The sequence below is a fragment of the Arachis hypogaea genome, chromosome 7 (assembly GCF_003086295.3).
Source record: "Arachis hypogaea cultivar Tifrunner chromosome 7, arahy.Tifrunner.gnm2.J5K5, whole genome shotgun sequence".
Lineage (NCBI taxonomy): Eukaryota > Viridiplantae > Streptophyta > Magnoliopsida > Fabales > Fabaceae > Arachis > Arachis hypogaea.
The window spans coordinates 16,057,035-16,074,674 of record NC_092042.1 but is presented as its reverse complement, the minus strand read 5'-3'; the positions used below and the strand labels follow the sequence as shown (position 1 = coordinate 16,074,674).

Genomic DNA, 17,640 nt, shown 5'->3' with positions numbered 1-17,640 from the left:
GTGTATTTGTACTAATAAGAAGAACAATAATAAAAAGAACGATGAAGAGGATAAAATATACGAAGAAGAAAAAAAAAAGAAACGCAAAGAAAAGGAAAAAAAACTCAAAGGAGGAGGTGGAGGAGGAATGCGGGATACAAAAACGTTGGAAGAGGAATGACATAATTTCACGCGCACGTTATGTAAGTAGGTTTTGTTGAGTTAAAGTTAACTTGTATGAAATTGTTTGTCAAAAAGACTTGTATGTATAGCAAGATTAATTTCAAAATTAAATACTTTCTAATATTGTATTCAACTAATGTTAGTAAACCAAAGATCCATGATAAATAGAAGTCAATAATATTAATTAAAAGTGTTTAATTAACATGTTCTTTAAAAATATGCCAATAAATTATAACTCAAATGGCATAATTTTTTCATACTCATCTAAGAGGTTGTGGGTTCGAATCTCCTATCTTTGATAAAAAAAATGTTCTTTAAAAACATATATTAAAGTTATCAATTAAAAATTATAGAAATTATAAATATAAAGTTTAAACTTTTAACATATTTATTATATATTTATTAAAATAAAAAATTTAAAAAATTTTACTAAAAATAATTTTTAATATATATCCTTAAGACACATGTTAATTAAAAGTAAAAAAAAAAACACTACACTGGCCTAGTAATATATAATGTAAACAAAAACAAAATCAACAACCAATATTATATAATTAACAATTAAATCAATTTCATTTGAATTTTTAAAATAATTTAATTAAATATATATCTTATGAAAACTTTTGAAAATTATCAATTTTAAATAGTTTTTACTATCATTTGACTAATATAAATATTAAATTATCTTAACAAATAAATTTTATTAATTTATATTATAAATTTTAAAAAATATAAGTACAAATTATATTAATTTATATATACAAATTTTATAAATATAAATATAAATTATATATTTTTTTATATACAAAATTATAAATATAAACATAAATTGTTATTGACTAATTGTTAATAAAAAATAATAATATTTACTTGATCTTATAACATTGCTCTTATCTTATTATATGTTTCCCGTGCAAAGCGCGGATGATAAGAACAGTTAAAATAACAAATAAGTGGCTAACATAATTATGAATGATACAAATGCTGATAAGACTAGTATAAACCAGAAATTTTGTTTATACTCAACAATTGACATCCATAAATAGTAGTATCTGATGTTCCAATTTCCACCTACTACATAAGTTCACTTTAATTTATATATGGAGACCAATTTAAGCTACATTATCATCATCATCATCTATTTCATAGTAACTTTCCTATCAATTCAAAACTCACACAAACATGGCCCTTGCATCAGATTCCAATGGGGAACCCCAAAAGTACTACCTCAAACCAGAAATTGATGATCAAGAACAAGAACAAGAGGATGGGCTCTTGATTGCAAGGCAAATAACAAGTTCATCAGTTGTGGTTCCAATGGTTTTGAGGACAGCCATAGAGGTTGGTGTATTTGAGATCATAGCAAAAGAAGGCGAAGGTGCAAAGCTCTCAGCAAAAGACATTCTGGAGGACATTGGAACCAACAACCCTGAAGCAGCATCAATGTTGGATCGTCTTCTTAGGCTTCTTACAAGTTTAGCCTTTTAATTGAAGGTCAGTTAATCATTATTAGAGTTGATTGGTGTTGTTCAATCAGTTACCTAAAATTTTAAATAGTTTAGGACTAACTTCATAGATTATCAAGTCTAGCATTTTAATTGAAGGACTATTGGGAACTAAGACTAAATTTTTTTTTAAAAGATAGGATTAATTTAAGATCAAGATCTAGAGCCAAATTGACATTTGTATTCATATCTATTGAAATTAAACACAATTATAAGAACACTAAAAGATATAAAGACCTAACTGATGATGTAACTTAAAATTTATCAAAACTAAATTATTAACTCTTGTTCTAAGACATTTAAAGGTTTGTGGTGTGGCTACTGGTTGAAGAACTCCATGACCCAGATGCTTTGGGCAAATGCATGAAATCTTGATGGGTTCGTTCCTTCTCTTTTGGCGTTTGAATCATCATGAAAACATCAGACCTGAAAGCCATCTTAACAATATCTGTCTGCTCTGACACTGCAAGAAGAATTTTGTCCACCACAATCACCTTCCCATCATTCGGTATAGTCTTCTGGCAATTTTTTAATATCTTCAAGCATTCTTCGTCATCCCAATCATGAAGTATGTTCTAGAAATAAAATCATATAATCTAAAAAAAACCATGGGATCAACTCAATCATAATGTATATAGTTTATTCCATTAACATTAATTCCGATTTCTAGTGTAAATGTTTGGGAGAAAAAAATTTATTAATACATGCTAATGTGATGAACATTAAGTGTACATAAAAAATCAGCTATCAAATAAATTTTTTATATAAAATAAAAATATATATATATGGAGAATGAGTTCAATAACACATTTATTATACACAAATATACAAAATCTAATTTACTAAATAATTTTTGAATATATATACATTAAAATCAGTGATTAATATAAAATATAGATTGAAATATAAAATACATATTAAAAATAGGCTACACAACACATGTATATATTTATACACAAATACATAATAATTGATTTTGGTAACTAATTTTAGTGTATAAATAATATTTTGGTTAATTTTTAGTGTGAATATGATATTGATAGATATAAGAGCAATGCATAAGAGAAGCATAAGGACCAAGTAACGGAGAAATCAAGAAAGCCTTCAAAAATATCTATTTTAACCAGGGGCAGAGGTACATATAATTAAAGGGGAAATACCCCCCAAATTTTAATTTTTATTTAAAAAAATAGTCTAATTTTCCTTTTTTTTTTTAATTTTTCAGTCCTCCCTTCCGTTTTGTTTCATAACTTTTCCAGCTCTCCTTTTAATTCATACGAAAAACTTAGTTCAATAGTCTATTTACCATCCTCTTTTTTTTTTTTATTTTTTAGCCTCTTCTCAGTTCTCCCATTTTGTTCCAGTCTCCTTTTTTTCGCCTTCATTTTTCAGAATTTCAGGTAACAATTTTTTCTATTCTTTTTTTTCTTTATTTCTTTAATCTTCTTATTTTTTACCTCTTTGATTCTTTTTTTTTTTACAGATTAAAAAAATAGTAGTTCAACAAGTGATTCTTCACTCCTCTTTCTTTAAAAAGGTTCTATTTTTATTCTTTTTTATTTCAAAAAAATTATTGAACTAAATCAACTAATAATAAAGAGACATAGTCATACGAAAATAGAATAAATGAATTGTATTTAATCTAGCATTGTAATTTTTTATATTTTTTATTATTTTTCTGTTAATTTTGTCTAATTTTTTTTATATATTTAGTTATTTATTTAATTTATTATTATTTCTTAATTAAGTTTATGTTATTATATATTAGTTTGTATATTTAGTTTTTTTATTAGTTAGCTATTTAATTATAATTTTATATTATTTATATTAGGATGTTAGTATTATTGTTCTAATATCTTATTTTGAATTGAAATATAGTTTTTATATTTTATGAAAGCCAAAGTTCAAGCAACAGAGGTAACTTTTTGGAAATGTTAAAATTTTTGGGATCTTACAATGAAAGAGTGAAAAAGAATGTTTTGGAAAATGCTCCAAAAAATGCTAAGTATACTTCAAATGATGTCCAAAAAAAAATTCTACATATTTTTGCTACTAAGGTGAGAAATTCAATTAGAGAAGAGATTGGAGATGCCAAATTTTGTATTATTGTTGATGAAGCTAGAGATGAATATAAAAAGGAGCGAACGGCCATTGTTTTGAGATTTATTACTCTAGATGGTTTTGTTAAAGAGAGTTTCTTTGATCTTGTGCATGTCACTGATACTTGCGCAACAACTTTAAAGAAAAAATTGATTTCTGTCCTTTCTCATTATAATCTCCAAGTTGAAAATATTAAAGGTCAAGGGTATGATGGTACTAGCAACATGCGGGGTGAGTGGAATGATTTGTAAGCTTTGTGTCTTAAAGATTCTTCATAAGCATACTATGTACATTGTTTTGCTCATAGGTTACAATTAGCATTGGTGGCAGCTTCAAGAGAGGTACTTCAAATTCATGAATTTTTTACTCAATTAAACTCTATTGTCACTATTGTTAGTGCTTCTTCAAAAAGACATGATCAATTACAAAAAGCTCAAGTAATTAAAAATGTAAACTTGGTTGCTCAAAATGAATTAGAAACAGGCAAATGTGCGAATCAAATAAACACTTTACAAAGAGTTAGGGATACTCGATGGAGCTCTCACTTTAATTCTATTTGCAATTTGGTAAAAATATTTACTGCTACCAACATTGTTCTCAATAATATCATTGAAGACGGGACAACTTATGCATAAAGAGGTGAGACTTATGGTGTTAGTAAAATATTATTGTCATTTGAATTTGTTTTTACTTTGCACTTGATGAAAGAGATTATGGGAATCACTAATGTTCTTTGCCAAGCACTGCAACAACAATCTCAAGATATTCTTAATACAATGCATATTGTTTCTACATCAAAGTTACTTCTTCAACAATTAAGAGATGGTGGATGGTGCAATTTTCTTGCAAATAAAGATTTTTCTGAAAAGCATGAAATTGAAGTCCCTAATATGAATGCACAATATGTTTTTGGAAGAGGTCGATCTCGTCAACCAAGTGTGACAGTTGAGCATCATTATCGAATAGATATATTCTTGGCAATAATTGACTCTCAAATACAAGAGTTAAATAGTAGATTTAATGAGCAAACAATAAAGCTTTTGACTTTGAGTTGTACTTTAGATCTTAAGGACAATTTCAAATCATTTAATATTGAAGAAATTAGCAAGTTAGTAGAGAAGTTTTATCCCCTTGACTTTCCTTCTAATGAGCTAAATATTTTGAAATCTCAATTGCAACATTATCAGCATGATATACTAAATCATTTGAAAGGCATTGGTACACTTTCTGAATTGTGCAACAAGTTGCAAGAAACAGGAAAATCAAGAACTTATCACATGGTTGATAGATTAATACGCCTTGTTTTGACTCTACCAATGTCTACAGCAATAGCAGAAAGAGCTTTTTCAGCAATAAAAATTATTAAGACAAGACTCCAAAGTAAGATGGTTGATGAATTTTTTTGCAGATAATTTAGTCATCTATATAGAAAAAGAATTAGTAGCTATTTTCGACACAAATTCAATTATAAATGATTTTGAAAATAGAAAAAAATTTCGAATAACCTTTTCATGATACAAAACTGTAAGTGGTAATTTTTATATATTATTGTCTTACTTTGATTGAGATTATATATTTATTTTTTTAATTTTATCAATAGAAATAGTAATATAAAATATTTTTAGTAAATTATTAAACACCGCCCCCTAAATAATTAGCCTAGCTCCGCCTTTGGTTTTAACTAATTTTTCTTTGTGCTTAGTTAGTTAGTTGTTCTGTTATCCTCTCTTAGACCAAGTCAATCTCTTATACATGTATATAAAGTGGATAGCATGATTGTATAATGTAATCAAGTACACAAATCACATATTCAATATCATAGTTTCTATATTCTGCAGAATTTATTTTCTCCTCTGTTTTCATCATTCTCTCAATCTTAGTGCTAAGTCTTTCAGATATTTTTTAAGGCCTATTTGCATTTAATTCAACCACCAGCCTCATGATGAATAATTTGCAAGTAACAGAGTAACTTTAAACTCACAAGCAAATAAAAAGCTCTGTGAAAAACAGCAACATAAACCCCACCTTAATAAAAATGGCATCCCCGTTGGGAACGCTCTCGAACATATCTCCGCCTATGTGCTCCACACCTGCAACAATAGAACAACATAACATTCAATCCTTTTTAGTACTTCAACAAAATGTTTCTATCAACTTTTTATAATAAGAAAACAGCAACACAGAAAGAAAACAACACCATAACACAATATTCATAATTTCGAAGCACATATACAACACGAGAGATCGCATACAAAATCAATAAAAAAAAAAAAGAAAAAGTTGGAAATTTGTTCTGTCATGCTACTAGCTTCATGTAACATCATGCCATCCTTAATTTCTAATAATCATATCAACTTCAAGAGTAGACAAGCCATCTTAAATTAAACAAAACTTTATACAAATAAATTAAATAATGGTAGATCATATATACCAGCATAGATGGGAGCATTTTCTATAACATGAGGCAAATCAAAGTTGACACCCTGGATATTAGGGTATTTAGAAGTGATCAAGTTGAGAGTGGCCCCAAGACCGCCACCAACGTCAACCAGTTTATTGATGTGGTCGAAGCCTTTGTAGACATCAAGAATCCTCTTCATTGATATAGTGGAGGATGTGAGCATAGCTTTGTTGAAAACCTCGTTGAACCGTGGATCAATATTTGCATACTCGAACACATTCATACCATAAATCCTGTTGAATGGTATACCTCCTTCTAAGATTGCTCCTTTCAGTTCAGCCCTGATAATTTAAAACACACCAATTAAAAAAAGAAAGATCCTATCGTAACTCATGCATAGACTACCTTGTTCCAAAATAATTATCTATTAATAAAATTAAACTTTAATTTATATTATTAACCATACACCTAAATCTTATAATCACCATAACCAGTTAGAATTGTGCTCATCATAATAAATACTGGCATGTTAGACTGAACAAGTTTACACTGCTCAACCTCAAGGTTATCATCTAGTTAGTAACTAGTGTTTTTATCCATAATAACATTATAAGAATATAAATTTTTTAAATTTAAATTGAGTTTTGTATGGTTTAAAACAAGTACCCCAAACTTAATATTTAATTAACTCTTAAAGCTACTCTTGAACAATTTGGATTTGATCATACAAGATTAGACATATCATTATTTATGAATACTTTTCAATGATAAAGTATAGTTACCATATTATGAGTAAGAGTTTGTTAGTTTGTTACAGAAGCAGTTAGATGGTTAGCTTTCCCTCTATTCTGATTAGTTGGTTGTAACTAATCAAAGCCTTCTCTCTATATAGTTAGTGTGTGTTGATCGAAAAAATATTATCGATAAAAGTGAGTTGAATCGAAATGAGTTAAGTGTAGTTTTTCGAGAAGACACGCGCGTAAGTATGAAGTTGGAGGTAATCAGCGCTGATTTGGATTTCGATTGTTTTGTTGATCGAGTGAGCCAAATCGAGTAGTAGAAGACTCGATTCGAAGAATTGAGTAAGGCTTTCGAAGAGCTGGTCGAATAGTTGTGGAAGTGAGAAGGTTAGTGGCTTTTATCACACGAGAAAAATATGGGGAATAATATCTACAATCATGCGGCGGGAACGATTACCAAGAGGAATTGCATTTCAAATTTGTAATTTTATTAATGATAATTTAGTTGTCTGTTACTTAAGTTAGCCTATAAATACTAGGAAGTATTAGGAATAAGGGTTGGAACTTTCACTCAGAAAAAACACTCAAACACACTCACATCTCAGCAATTTCCTGAGTCTGCAATCGAGTTATCTTTTCTATAGAGTTCTTCCATCTTCATTCCTTTTCTTTCAATTAACTTTACTGTTATGTAAATTTAACATTTCAAGTAATTTTATTTTCTAAGTTTTTTCTATTTCTTTTGTTCAATTTATATTTATATTCTTTAATTTTTACGTTGAAACCTTTTAATCTAATCAAAGATGTTTTATTGTTTTCTTTTAAATTTCAATGCAAGTTCTTTTCATATTTCGCACATTTATTCTTTAAAAACTTTAATTTTTAAGGTTGTTTATCAATTTATAAACTTTTTTTTATTTTTATTTTTAATATTGGTCTAATCGAAGATGCTTTGATACATTTTTAGAAAACTGGTACTCGCACAAAAAAGTAATTTCGTTTTCAAACCATTAGATATCGAACCATCATCGATTTGCTAAAAATCGACAAAACAATGTGTCACTGCCTATATATAAAGAAGCATGTACTGGACATCGAAAGTTAAGAAGAATTCTAATACATTCAATACGCTAAATAATTCTACTTCACAATGTTCATCTTCTTTCTCATTCATAGTCAAAATAAGTTGTTTTAGATATAATATTATTATTTTTCTTAATTATATATCGCTTATTAATATTAGTCTAATCAATCTTGAAAAAGTCACGAGAGTAAATGGTTAAAGTAAGGCGGATACTCCGGTAAAGTTGTTAAATTCAACTTTTTGTAAAGATGTTTTTCATCTTGTGGTTGTTATTGTTTTAAAAGCGTATCACTAAAAGTGTTGTTTTAAAGAAAAAAAATGTTACCCTTAATCGTTAACTTGGCTCTGATACCAATTTTTCTTAATGCAAATTTTTGAAATATTTTTCTTGGGTTGGGTTTGCATTATTAAATTCTTCTATTTCTTTTAACAACTTTTCTATTTCTCTTGATATGCATTCTATACAATTTTTACAAAATTGTTCTACTTCTTCTCTATTTCTTGTGTAAACGTTACTATTCTGTAATCTTACTTCATAATATCTTTTTTGACTTTTCTAAAGATCTAAATCATTTTTTAATTCTTGTAGTGTTTGATTTGCTAAACCAGGCATTTTATATGCTTCTTAGATTATAGGATTTTGTAAAGGTGATAAAGGTACTTGTAAATCTTGTTCAGATTCAATTTGTACTTGTTCTAGGGGTTCAACCTGTAGAGGTTGCATTACTTGAATATTTTGAATATGTATTCTCGATTCAAAAGCTTGTAATGCAATCATATTTTGTATGTGAAGATAATGCAATCTACGAGCACGATAAATCTGTTTATTCTTAATATTTTCTTTTAGACTTTTGACTGATTTTTTAGTTTTAAAGCGTTGTATTAATTTTCTTATTCTAATTATCTTCTTATTTATCTTTTTGATTTCTGCTTCTAAATCTGAAGATTCAGTTGCCAAATTTCTTATTTTTATAGCTATAGCCATTATCATTGTTTTCATATTTCTTTTAATTGTTTTTAAAGAAATAAGACTTTTTTGAAAATCTTTCATATTAAAATTTCCGCATCTTCTGCCATAGCTTCATTATTATTTTCTAAGGATTCTATTATTTTTTCTAATTCTTCGACTTCTTTTTTCAAATTATTATAAGATAATACTAAAGCCTTGAAAGCTCTTTGATTTATTTCAGAAAACCTTAAATATGTCAAATGATTTTCTCTTTCAAAGAGTTCTTGTTTCTTATTTTGATAAGACACATATATTTCTTCTTTATTTATTGTCATAGCTTGTTTTTTAAGGTTTCATTTAGTGTTTCAATCTTTTTTGTCAAATCTCTTATTTCAGAATCTTTTTCATCGTCTTTTAAATGGGATAAACTTAAAGGACTATTGATTTTAGATTCTCTTATTCGAAAACTAGAGGAACATGATTTTCTTGATGGTTCCCTTAATAATAAAACTGGTTTTTCAATAGGTTTGCGCCTTGGTGTTTCAGTTTTAACAACCTTCTGGAATAAATCATCAATATAAATTCCTTCTTTGTTTTTAAATTCTATACTATGATGACTATTGGTTAATGCATAGTTTATTGCATATGTAATTGAAAAAGGTTCGTCGTTTTGTTCCATTAAACTTTGTCTATGAAACTTATAAGCTAAGCTTATAGATCTATCAAAATTCTTTGTTGATAAGGGGATGGCATATCCAATATGGGTATTAAATTTAACATTCACATTTGCCAGATTTCCATGAATAATTCCAATTATTTGATCTGTAGGATCAATAATTCTTTTATCACAAATTGCTAAACTTATTGGTGAATTAATTCCTTTCATATATGTTGATTTTACTAAAACTTGGATAGTACTAATATGAATCCATCCAATCTTAGATCTTTTTTGTTGATCTTTAATTTTCTTTATTTGTTCGTTTATTTGTTCTTCATCTATTAGAGCTATTTCAAGTTCTCCATTAGCGGATTCTATTTTTACAGGTGCTTCAAACTGCATTTTTCCATAATATATTATGTTCTTTCTATTAAAAATTTCTTTTAAAAAACTTTGTTTAAAATTCTCATTTGCTTTGAGATCTAGTTCTGATTTTAAAATAGCTTGTTTTTCATTGTCAAGTAAAGCAGTTATTTTATAATAATCAGATTCTTCAGTTATTTCCAAATCTTCTAAATAGTTCATAATATAAAGAGATTGAGATGAAGATGTACCTTTCTGGAGATGAACTTTTATTTAGTGTTATTTTACAATAGGTGTTTTTCTCCAGAGGGGAGATTTTACAATTTAACTCCAGAGGGGAGTTTCCTAGAATTATTTTTCTAATGGATCAGACTCCAGAATCGTCTCAACTACTTCCTCTTTGCCTTCCTGGCCTGTGAGTACTCTAAGCTTCCTGCTTTCTGATTTCTGATGCTCTTTCAAATGAATTAGCACTCTATTTATAATGGTTGGGTTTGATGGACAAATCCCATCTTTACCCTTCTTGTGACGTCATTGCATGCGTCACTGAGCACTTATCTTGCACCAACTACATTATTGGTGCTTTTGTGACGTAAGCTCTTACGTCATTCAACAATAATGTTGATGGATGACTCAGATGTCTCATCCTCTTCTTTTCCCACGTGGGTGGGGTCTTCTGCAATGTTGCTTTCTTCAGACATTTCTGAGGCGCACAGCTGGCATCTGTGGTCTTCTTTGTCTTTTAGTAAATGGCATAGATTCCTCCTTATCCCGTTAGGAAGTTTTTCCAGTAATCCAGAAAAGTTGTGAAATGCTGATTCAAAATCCACTAGGAGTCTCATTTCTCTTGGTTCAATTTGGTTTTTCTTACTAGAAACAATTAGAGTGTTTCTGCTTTTGTAGTTTATTCTTGTTTTGGATTCTTTGTTTATTTTTTGGGCTCTCTCGAAGACTCTTGCCAATGTGCTGGCCAATCTTCCTTCGTCGCTGTAAATTGATAAATCTTGAACTTGTTCTATTGGTTGAAAGTCTCCTGGGAAGACTGACATGAAAACTACTTGAAATGCTGGGATCAAACATTCTCCTTCTTCATTGAAGATTGGCTGACTACTTGTAAATTTTAGGGATATATCCCTTGGTTCTCTTGCATCAATCATATTTTTAAATTTTTTCACTGCATCTATAAAACCTGCAGGAAATTCTTTAATAATATTTAAATTGTCAAAAATTAGGATTGTATCAATTAATCCTTATTGAAAAAATTGATATGTATCAGAGGGTGAAGCCTCTGGGAAGATTACCAGCTTTGTTAGCTGTTCTTTGTTAATGGGATAATATCCCAATAACGCTCTTTTGTCTAGAGTCCAGTTTAGAACCAAATTTAAGGTTTCTCTACAGTTTGATCTGCAGACCCTTTTCTTGTCATTTATTTCGGCCCTAGTGGGAATATTTTTCAGCATTCCTGTTCGGACATGGACTGGAGTTCTTTGGGCTTGAGCTGGAGCTTTTTCAGCTCTTTTTAGAACTTGCTCTGGGTGAAGCACTTCATATTCTTTGAGGGATTCTTTTGCTTCTTCTATTGTCGAAAATCCTCCTTTGTGAATAGTTTTGGGCTGGTGGGTGAATGGGGCTGCTTTAGCCCAATCGTCGTAGACTCCTTTCATTGGGCCATTATAGATGACATAATATTTTTTGTCCTGAGTTGATTTTTTAACTATTTCTGCCAGAGTTTTATTTTCAGGGATTTTTTCAGAAAAAATTAGTTTTGGTTTTAGGTTTTGTGGCTGGTCCACCACGCTTAGCTGGCTGAACTCTGATGGTGTTGTTAGCATTGGTATTGGAGTGGGTAATGTTGCTTGTTGGGTTACTTTCATGGCTTCCATGGCGTTCTTGATGGATTGAATTTGAGTTCTTAGTTGCTGACAGTGATTGCACCTTTCAAGCTCTTGTTCAAGCTTCTGGATTTCTTGATTCATTGTGTTGGCAATGAACTCCATTCTCTTGTCAATGTATCTGCAATAATATTTTTATTTCCTTTAATGTACTCAATTTTTATTGGGTATTGTAATAAAAACATTTGCCATCTCACCAGACGACCCTGATTATAATCAGATTGTAAATTATATCTAATAAAACCTGTTAAATAACTTGAGTCTGTTCGTAATGTAAATTCCTTGGGAAGTAGATCAATCCTCCATTTCTTAATAGTTTTTATTGCTGCTAGAGTTTCTTTTTCATGGGTAGTATACCTCTGTTCTGTTGGTGTAAATGTTCCAGAGATATATCTGCATAGTAATTCCTTTGAGGAATGTTTAGAATCTAGTGATTCTTTTTCTTTGTTCAAGCTTTTTTCAGCTTTTTTAGCTTTTAGACAGCCTGACCAGGTCTTATCTGAAGCATCTGTTTCTACTATTAAATAGTCATCTTCTTCTGGAATATAAAGTTCTGGAAGATTTTTACAAAGTTCTTTAATTTTTTGAATCTGCAGGCTATTTTTTTCTTCCCATTTCCAAATCTTTTTTATACTTATTTTTGAAAATAAGTTTTTAGTATAGTCTGTTATATTCTTTAAAAATCCTTGATCAGAAATATAATTTATGCATCCTAAAAATCTTTGTAATTGTTTTCTATCTTCCATTTTATCAGGAAATAAATCTACTTTTTCTAATACATTTGGTTGAAGTTTTAACTTCCCTTCAGTAGATAGAATTAATCCGAGAAATTCTATTTCTTGTTTTGCTAGTTTAGCTTTCTTTTTACTAAGGACTAAACCTTTTTCTTTACATCTTTCTAAGACAATTAGTAATTTTTGAAGATGATCTTCTTTATCTTGTTTTGTAAAGATTAATATATCATCAATGTAAACTAGAACAAATTGATTTAAATCTTTTAGATTTTCTTCCATAAATCTTTGATAAATACCTGGAGCTTGTTTTAGTCCAAAAGGTAGGACATTCCATTCGTAGAGTAATACTCCTGTTGATTCTTTTGTTGGACAAGTAAAAGCAGTTAATTTCTTTGTTTCTTCGTCTAAACGAAGTTGCCAATATCCTGATTTTGCATCGAGCGATGAAAACCAAGTTGCTCCTTTGATCTTTTCTAGAATGGAATTTTTTCTTGGGAGCTTATGAGCATCACCTATGGTTCATTTTTTTATAATTAATAACCATTCTTCGCTTTCCTCTTTTTATTTCGTTATTGTTTTCAACATAGAAGGCTGGGGCCGCATGAGGGCTTTTACTTAGTCTTATAATTCCTTTATCCAAAAGATCCTTACATTCAGACGAAAATTCTTCCTTATCTCTAGCTGAATAGGGAATTCTATTTGGAACATTTATTTCCCTTGTAGGAACTTTTAGCTTAATGCTTATTAATTCTCTGTTTGTATTTTTAATATCTAAAGGATTTTCAGCACAAACTTCATTTAAAAGCTCTTCTATTTTGATTTCAAGGTCATTTTTCGGAATTTTTATCTGGAAATATAGATTTAAATAACACTCTTCTAGGATCGAAAATATTTTGAATTTTAAAATTTCGTTTATAGTAGTAGTTGGGATTTTTATTAATTTTGCCTTTTGATTTAAAGAGGAATCATATGGGGCTTTTAGAACTATATATGTTAATTCTTGGATAAAAGGGTGATATAGCTTTAAGAAGTTATTCCCTATAATTAAATCTATTCCAGATTCTAATTTATATATAGATGGAATAATGAATCTATAATTTTGAATGAATACTTCCACCATTTCTGCTTTTAAATTAATTTTGTGTATAGATTTATCGGCTATTCTAATTCTTAGTGGATTTTCTAACTTTTTCCAGTTAAGCTTTATATTTGAACTTGCAAAACATTTTGTTGCTCCTGTATCTATGAAGGCATTAATAAATTTTTCTGTAATTTTTACAGTAATAAATGTAGCGCTATTACTCAGTTCCTGAGTTTGTTTCTGAGTCTGTTTCTGAGACATATTCAAAAATATATTTTAGATCATCATCAGATTCTTCTAAAGGTTCCATAAAACAAGTTTTTGCAACTTCCAATTGTTTGATTAGGTCTTTTTTATCCTTCTTTTTTGGACATTCATTTGCATAATGTCCTTCTTCTTGACAATACCAACATTTACAGTTTTCTTTTTTATTTGGGCAATAGTTCTTTTGTTTTTTATTGATACTTCTTTCCCTAAAATATCTCTTTTTTCTCCAATTTGGATAATATTTTCTTTTTCTAAAGTGATATTTTCTTTTTCTTTGGATATTTTTATAGGGATGGTATTTCCGAATATTTTTATTAGAACCATATTTTTGAGGAATTTCCTCATTATCTTGACAACAAATTCTAATTATATTATTAAATCTTTTCTGAGTAGCTTCTTGCATACAACGTTCTTTTATTTCCTCTCTTATAGCAAATGTTGCTCCACCGAAATTATTTTCAATTGTTTTATTATTTATTTCTCTTATAAATCTTCCCATGATAATTTCATTAGCAGGATATGGAAGTTTTGTGATATACATGCTAAGATAATGATTTTTATCTTCTTCTTTTAATTTATAATAATATATTCTATATTCACAAATATAAGATTCTATATAGCAAAGATCGAATATCTGAATATTGGCCAAATGATTTTTTGCTTCTAAATACTCTTTTTCAGAAATTTCTTTTCTATGATTTATGACATTTTTTCCAAAAAATTCTTTGTATAGGACTCTCATTATATGTGCTATTTTATCATAAGCTGTTGTTTTTTCAGCTAATTCTTCTATTATTTTATTATCTATAGATAGCATATAATTTCTTATAGTTCCTTTAGTATGGAATCCTATGAAATTCCAGATATCCATTTCAGATAATTCGTTTAATTTTGGGTTTGTATAAGCTTCTAATAGAAATGAGTTCATCCAATCTTCGAAAATCTCTTTTTCGTTCTTTTTGCAATCTAGATCAAGCATTTTTTCTCCTTCTAGTTCTTGAATTTTAGGAACGTATTTAGATGGTATTTTAGTATATTTTGAATTTTTGCTTATAAAACCTTTTTTGAAGGCATAATTTTCAAAACCTGTTTCCCATTTAAATTGGGTTTGATTATTATTACTAGATGTTCCAGCTTCATCTTTTACTTGTACTGGATGTACTGGTTCTTCATCACTAGAATAATCTAAAACATATTCTTCTCTTTCAGAAATTTCTGGTTCTTCTTTAATTTGAAAACCTTGTTCCATAAAATTGTCTTCTTGAGCCATTTTTAATTGTTTAAAAAGCATTGTAACTTCTTCTAATTTTTCATCAATATTCATAGTTTTAGAGGTGGTCTAACTTTTAGATTTGTTGTATCGATTTTATTTTGAACTTCTTCTTTCTTAGGAATTTCTTTTTGGAAATGTTTATCAAGTATTTGTTCAATTTTATTTATTATATTAGGCTCTTCTTTTTCTTTATTTTTCTGAAATTTTAGAGAAACTAAAATTTCTTCAAGCATATCTATTATAGAATTTAATTGTGGATTAAAAGTATGATGAAGATGGGGATAATTGTCTCCATGATAACATTTTTTAGAAACTCCATGTGAAATATAAGTTTTTTCAGGTTTTTGAAGTCCTTCAATAAAACTTACAGTAAAATAAAGATTTTGAGAAAAATCATTTTGTATTGATTTTAGGAATTCGGTGTCATTACCATTGGCATTAGATAAAATCATTAATTTTTGATCTATTAATTTTGATAATTTAATTATTTCTTCTCTTAAATCCTCTAATTTACTTTTTTCCATTAGGTGACGCTTTTCTTATAAAGGGCTACGGTTTTTAAGTGTTATATAGATAGAAGTGTGGTTTTAGAATATATGGCTTAGATTCTGCCACGTAGGCATCTTTAAGAAAAATTATTTTTGGCAACTTTATGTAAGTGGTGCCCTTAAAGTAATTAAGGAGAACTTGTAGGGTTTTGAAGGCGACTGAGGAGGTGTGAAATAAGTAATTAAGTAAGAATGAAAATCAATTTTTAATTAATTGAAATTTGTTGATTTTTTAACTTTCATTTCATAGAGAATTTAAAAATTAAAATTTAGAATTTAAAAAGAGAGTGATTATGAAAAAAGGTAATTTTAAAAAATATGACTAATATTAATTAATTAAAGCTTGATTCTCTATATTTATGTATTTTACTAATGTATATGACAATATATAAATATAAATATATGTATTATAAAATAATTTTTCAGATAAAAAATTAATGAAATAGACTAATTTAAAAAATGTTAATTATTATTATTTTTTATCAGTATTTAGTCAGCAATAATTTATACCTATATTTATGAATATTTTATACACAAAAAACAAATAATTTATACTTATATTTACTAGAATTTTATACACATGAATCAATATTATTTACACATAATTTTTAAAATTTATACACATAATTAACAAAATTTATTTATTAAAAATAATTTAATATTTATATTAGCTAATTGATAACTAAAAATACTAAAAATTAAAATAAAAACTCACTTACAATTATATTAATGTAAAGTTGTTAGTTAAAAATTATTAAACAATAATTTAATTAAACATGTCAAATCATTTAATCATTGTTGAGTAATAACTTTTAAATTTCCACCAAAAATTAATGGCTCAAAGAGTTACGTGAAAGGGCATAAAATCCAAAATAATATGCGTTTACTGACCAGCATGGATATAAGACTTTATCCAGAAGATGCGCCAAAGAGGGTCCCCAAGACTCACCATCAGCATCAGTCACAAAGTATTTGGAAACAGGTGAGAGGCTATACAGCAGCCTGTGATGCAAGTTATTAGAGCTTTCTGGATCTTCAACTACAGAACAAGACAGTAATGAATGACTTGCAAGAAGCCTGAGAACACGATCCAACATTGATGCTGCTTCAGGGTTGTTGCTTCCAATGCGATCCGCAATGTCTTTTGCTGAGAGCTTTGCACCTTCGCCTTCTTTTGCTATAATGTCAAATACACCAAGCTCTATTGTGGTCCTCACAGCCATTGGAACCACAACTGAACATGCCATTTGCGCAAACATAAAGGCATCATCTTCTTGTTTCTCAAGTTTTGCATCGGAATCAAGTGATGCAAGAGACATATAAGTGAATTAAGTAAACCACGCAACAAAGCAGAGAAATTATTAGATGGTGTTAGTTGTGTGTGTAGCTTAGAGTTGGAGTTTATATAAACTGAATTACATTATAATGTATGTGGATATGGGAAGAAACTATTCGTGGGTGAACCCTGCAATAATTGAACTCATCGATCGAGGAGAGTATACAGAAATTGGTGTATCATATCATCTATGTATCTCATGTGTGACCTACGTAAAAGTTAAAGAATAATAAGAAAGGTAGTTTTTTAAAGGATTTTAACGATAAATTCGGAATTATTTTTCAAGGAAAAATAAGTGTCAAATAAGTCTTTAAAACAATTTTACAATAAATTTATGAGTTTTTAGGGGAAAAAATATTGTGCAAGTCTTTCAAAGAATTATAGGGAAACACTTGTAAGTATGGAACCGATTAAAAGATAGAATGAATTCCGTGTTATATATATATATATATATATGAGTGTTGCAAATTTTCAGGATTTTACTCGGTATTTTTTCCTCGAAAACTTATAAAATAATCCTAAAATTTGTTGGGAACTTAATTTTTTT

The 17,640-nt window shown here is 28.6% G+C and overlaps 1 protein-coding gene and 1 long non-coding RNA gene across 2 annotated transcripts; one reads left to right on the top strand and one right to left on the bottom strand.

Moving 5' to 3' along the window:
- The first annotated feature begins 1,168 nt into the window (after positions 1-1,168).
- LOC114924209 (uncharacterized) lies at positions 1,169-5,293 on the top strand. The gene is made up of 4 exons (XR_011863777.1): positions 1,169-1,656; positions 1,973-2,175; positions 2,711-2,802; positions 3,002-5,293. It is a non-coding gene; the product is annotated as an uncharacterized lncRNA (long non-coding RNA).
- On the bottom strand, positions 1,829-17,154 carry LOC112702630 (cathecol O-methyltransferase 1). Its single transcript, XM_025753759.3, has 4 exons — positions 16,649-17,154; positions 6,199-6,509; positions 5,793-5,857; positions 1,829-2,242 (listed from the first exon to the last, which is right to left on the bottom strand). The coding sequence occupies exons 1-4, from the start codon at positions 17,074-17,076 to the stop codon at positions 1,967-1,969; spliced, it is 1,080 nt and encodes a 359-aa protein (XP_025609544.2). The 5' UTR covers positions 17,077-17,154; the 3' UTR covers positions 1,829-1,966.
- Positions 17,155-17,640: the final 486 nt, after the last annotated feature.

Excerpts from the sequence above, each read along its gene's own strand:
- LOC112702630 (XM_025753759.3), bottom strand. The coding sequence starts at position 17,076 with ATGTCTCTTGCATCACTTGATTCCGATGCAAAACTTGAGAAACAAGAA. Across the intron at positions 6,510-16,648 it reads AAAGTCTTATATCCATGCTG|GGCTGAACTGAAAGGAGCAA; the intron begins GTCAGTAAACGC and ends TTAAATTATCAG. Across the intron at positions 2,243-5,792 it reads GGGATGCCATTTTTATTAAG|AACATACTTCATGATTGGGA; the intron begins GTGGGGTTTATG and ends TTTTATTTCTAG.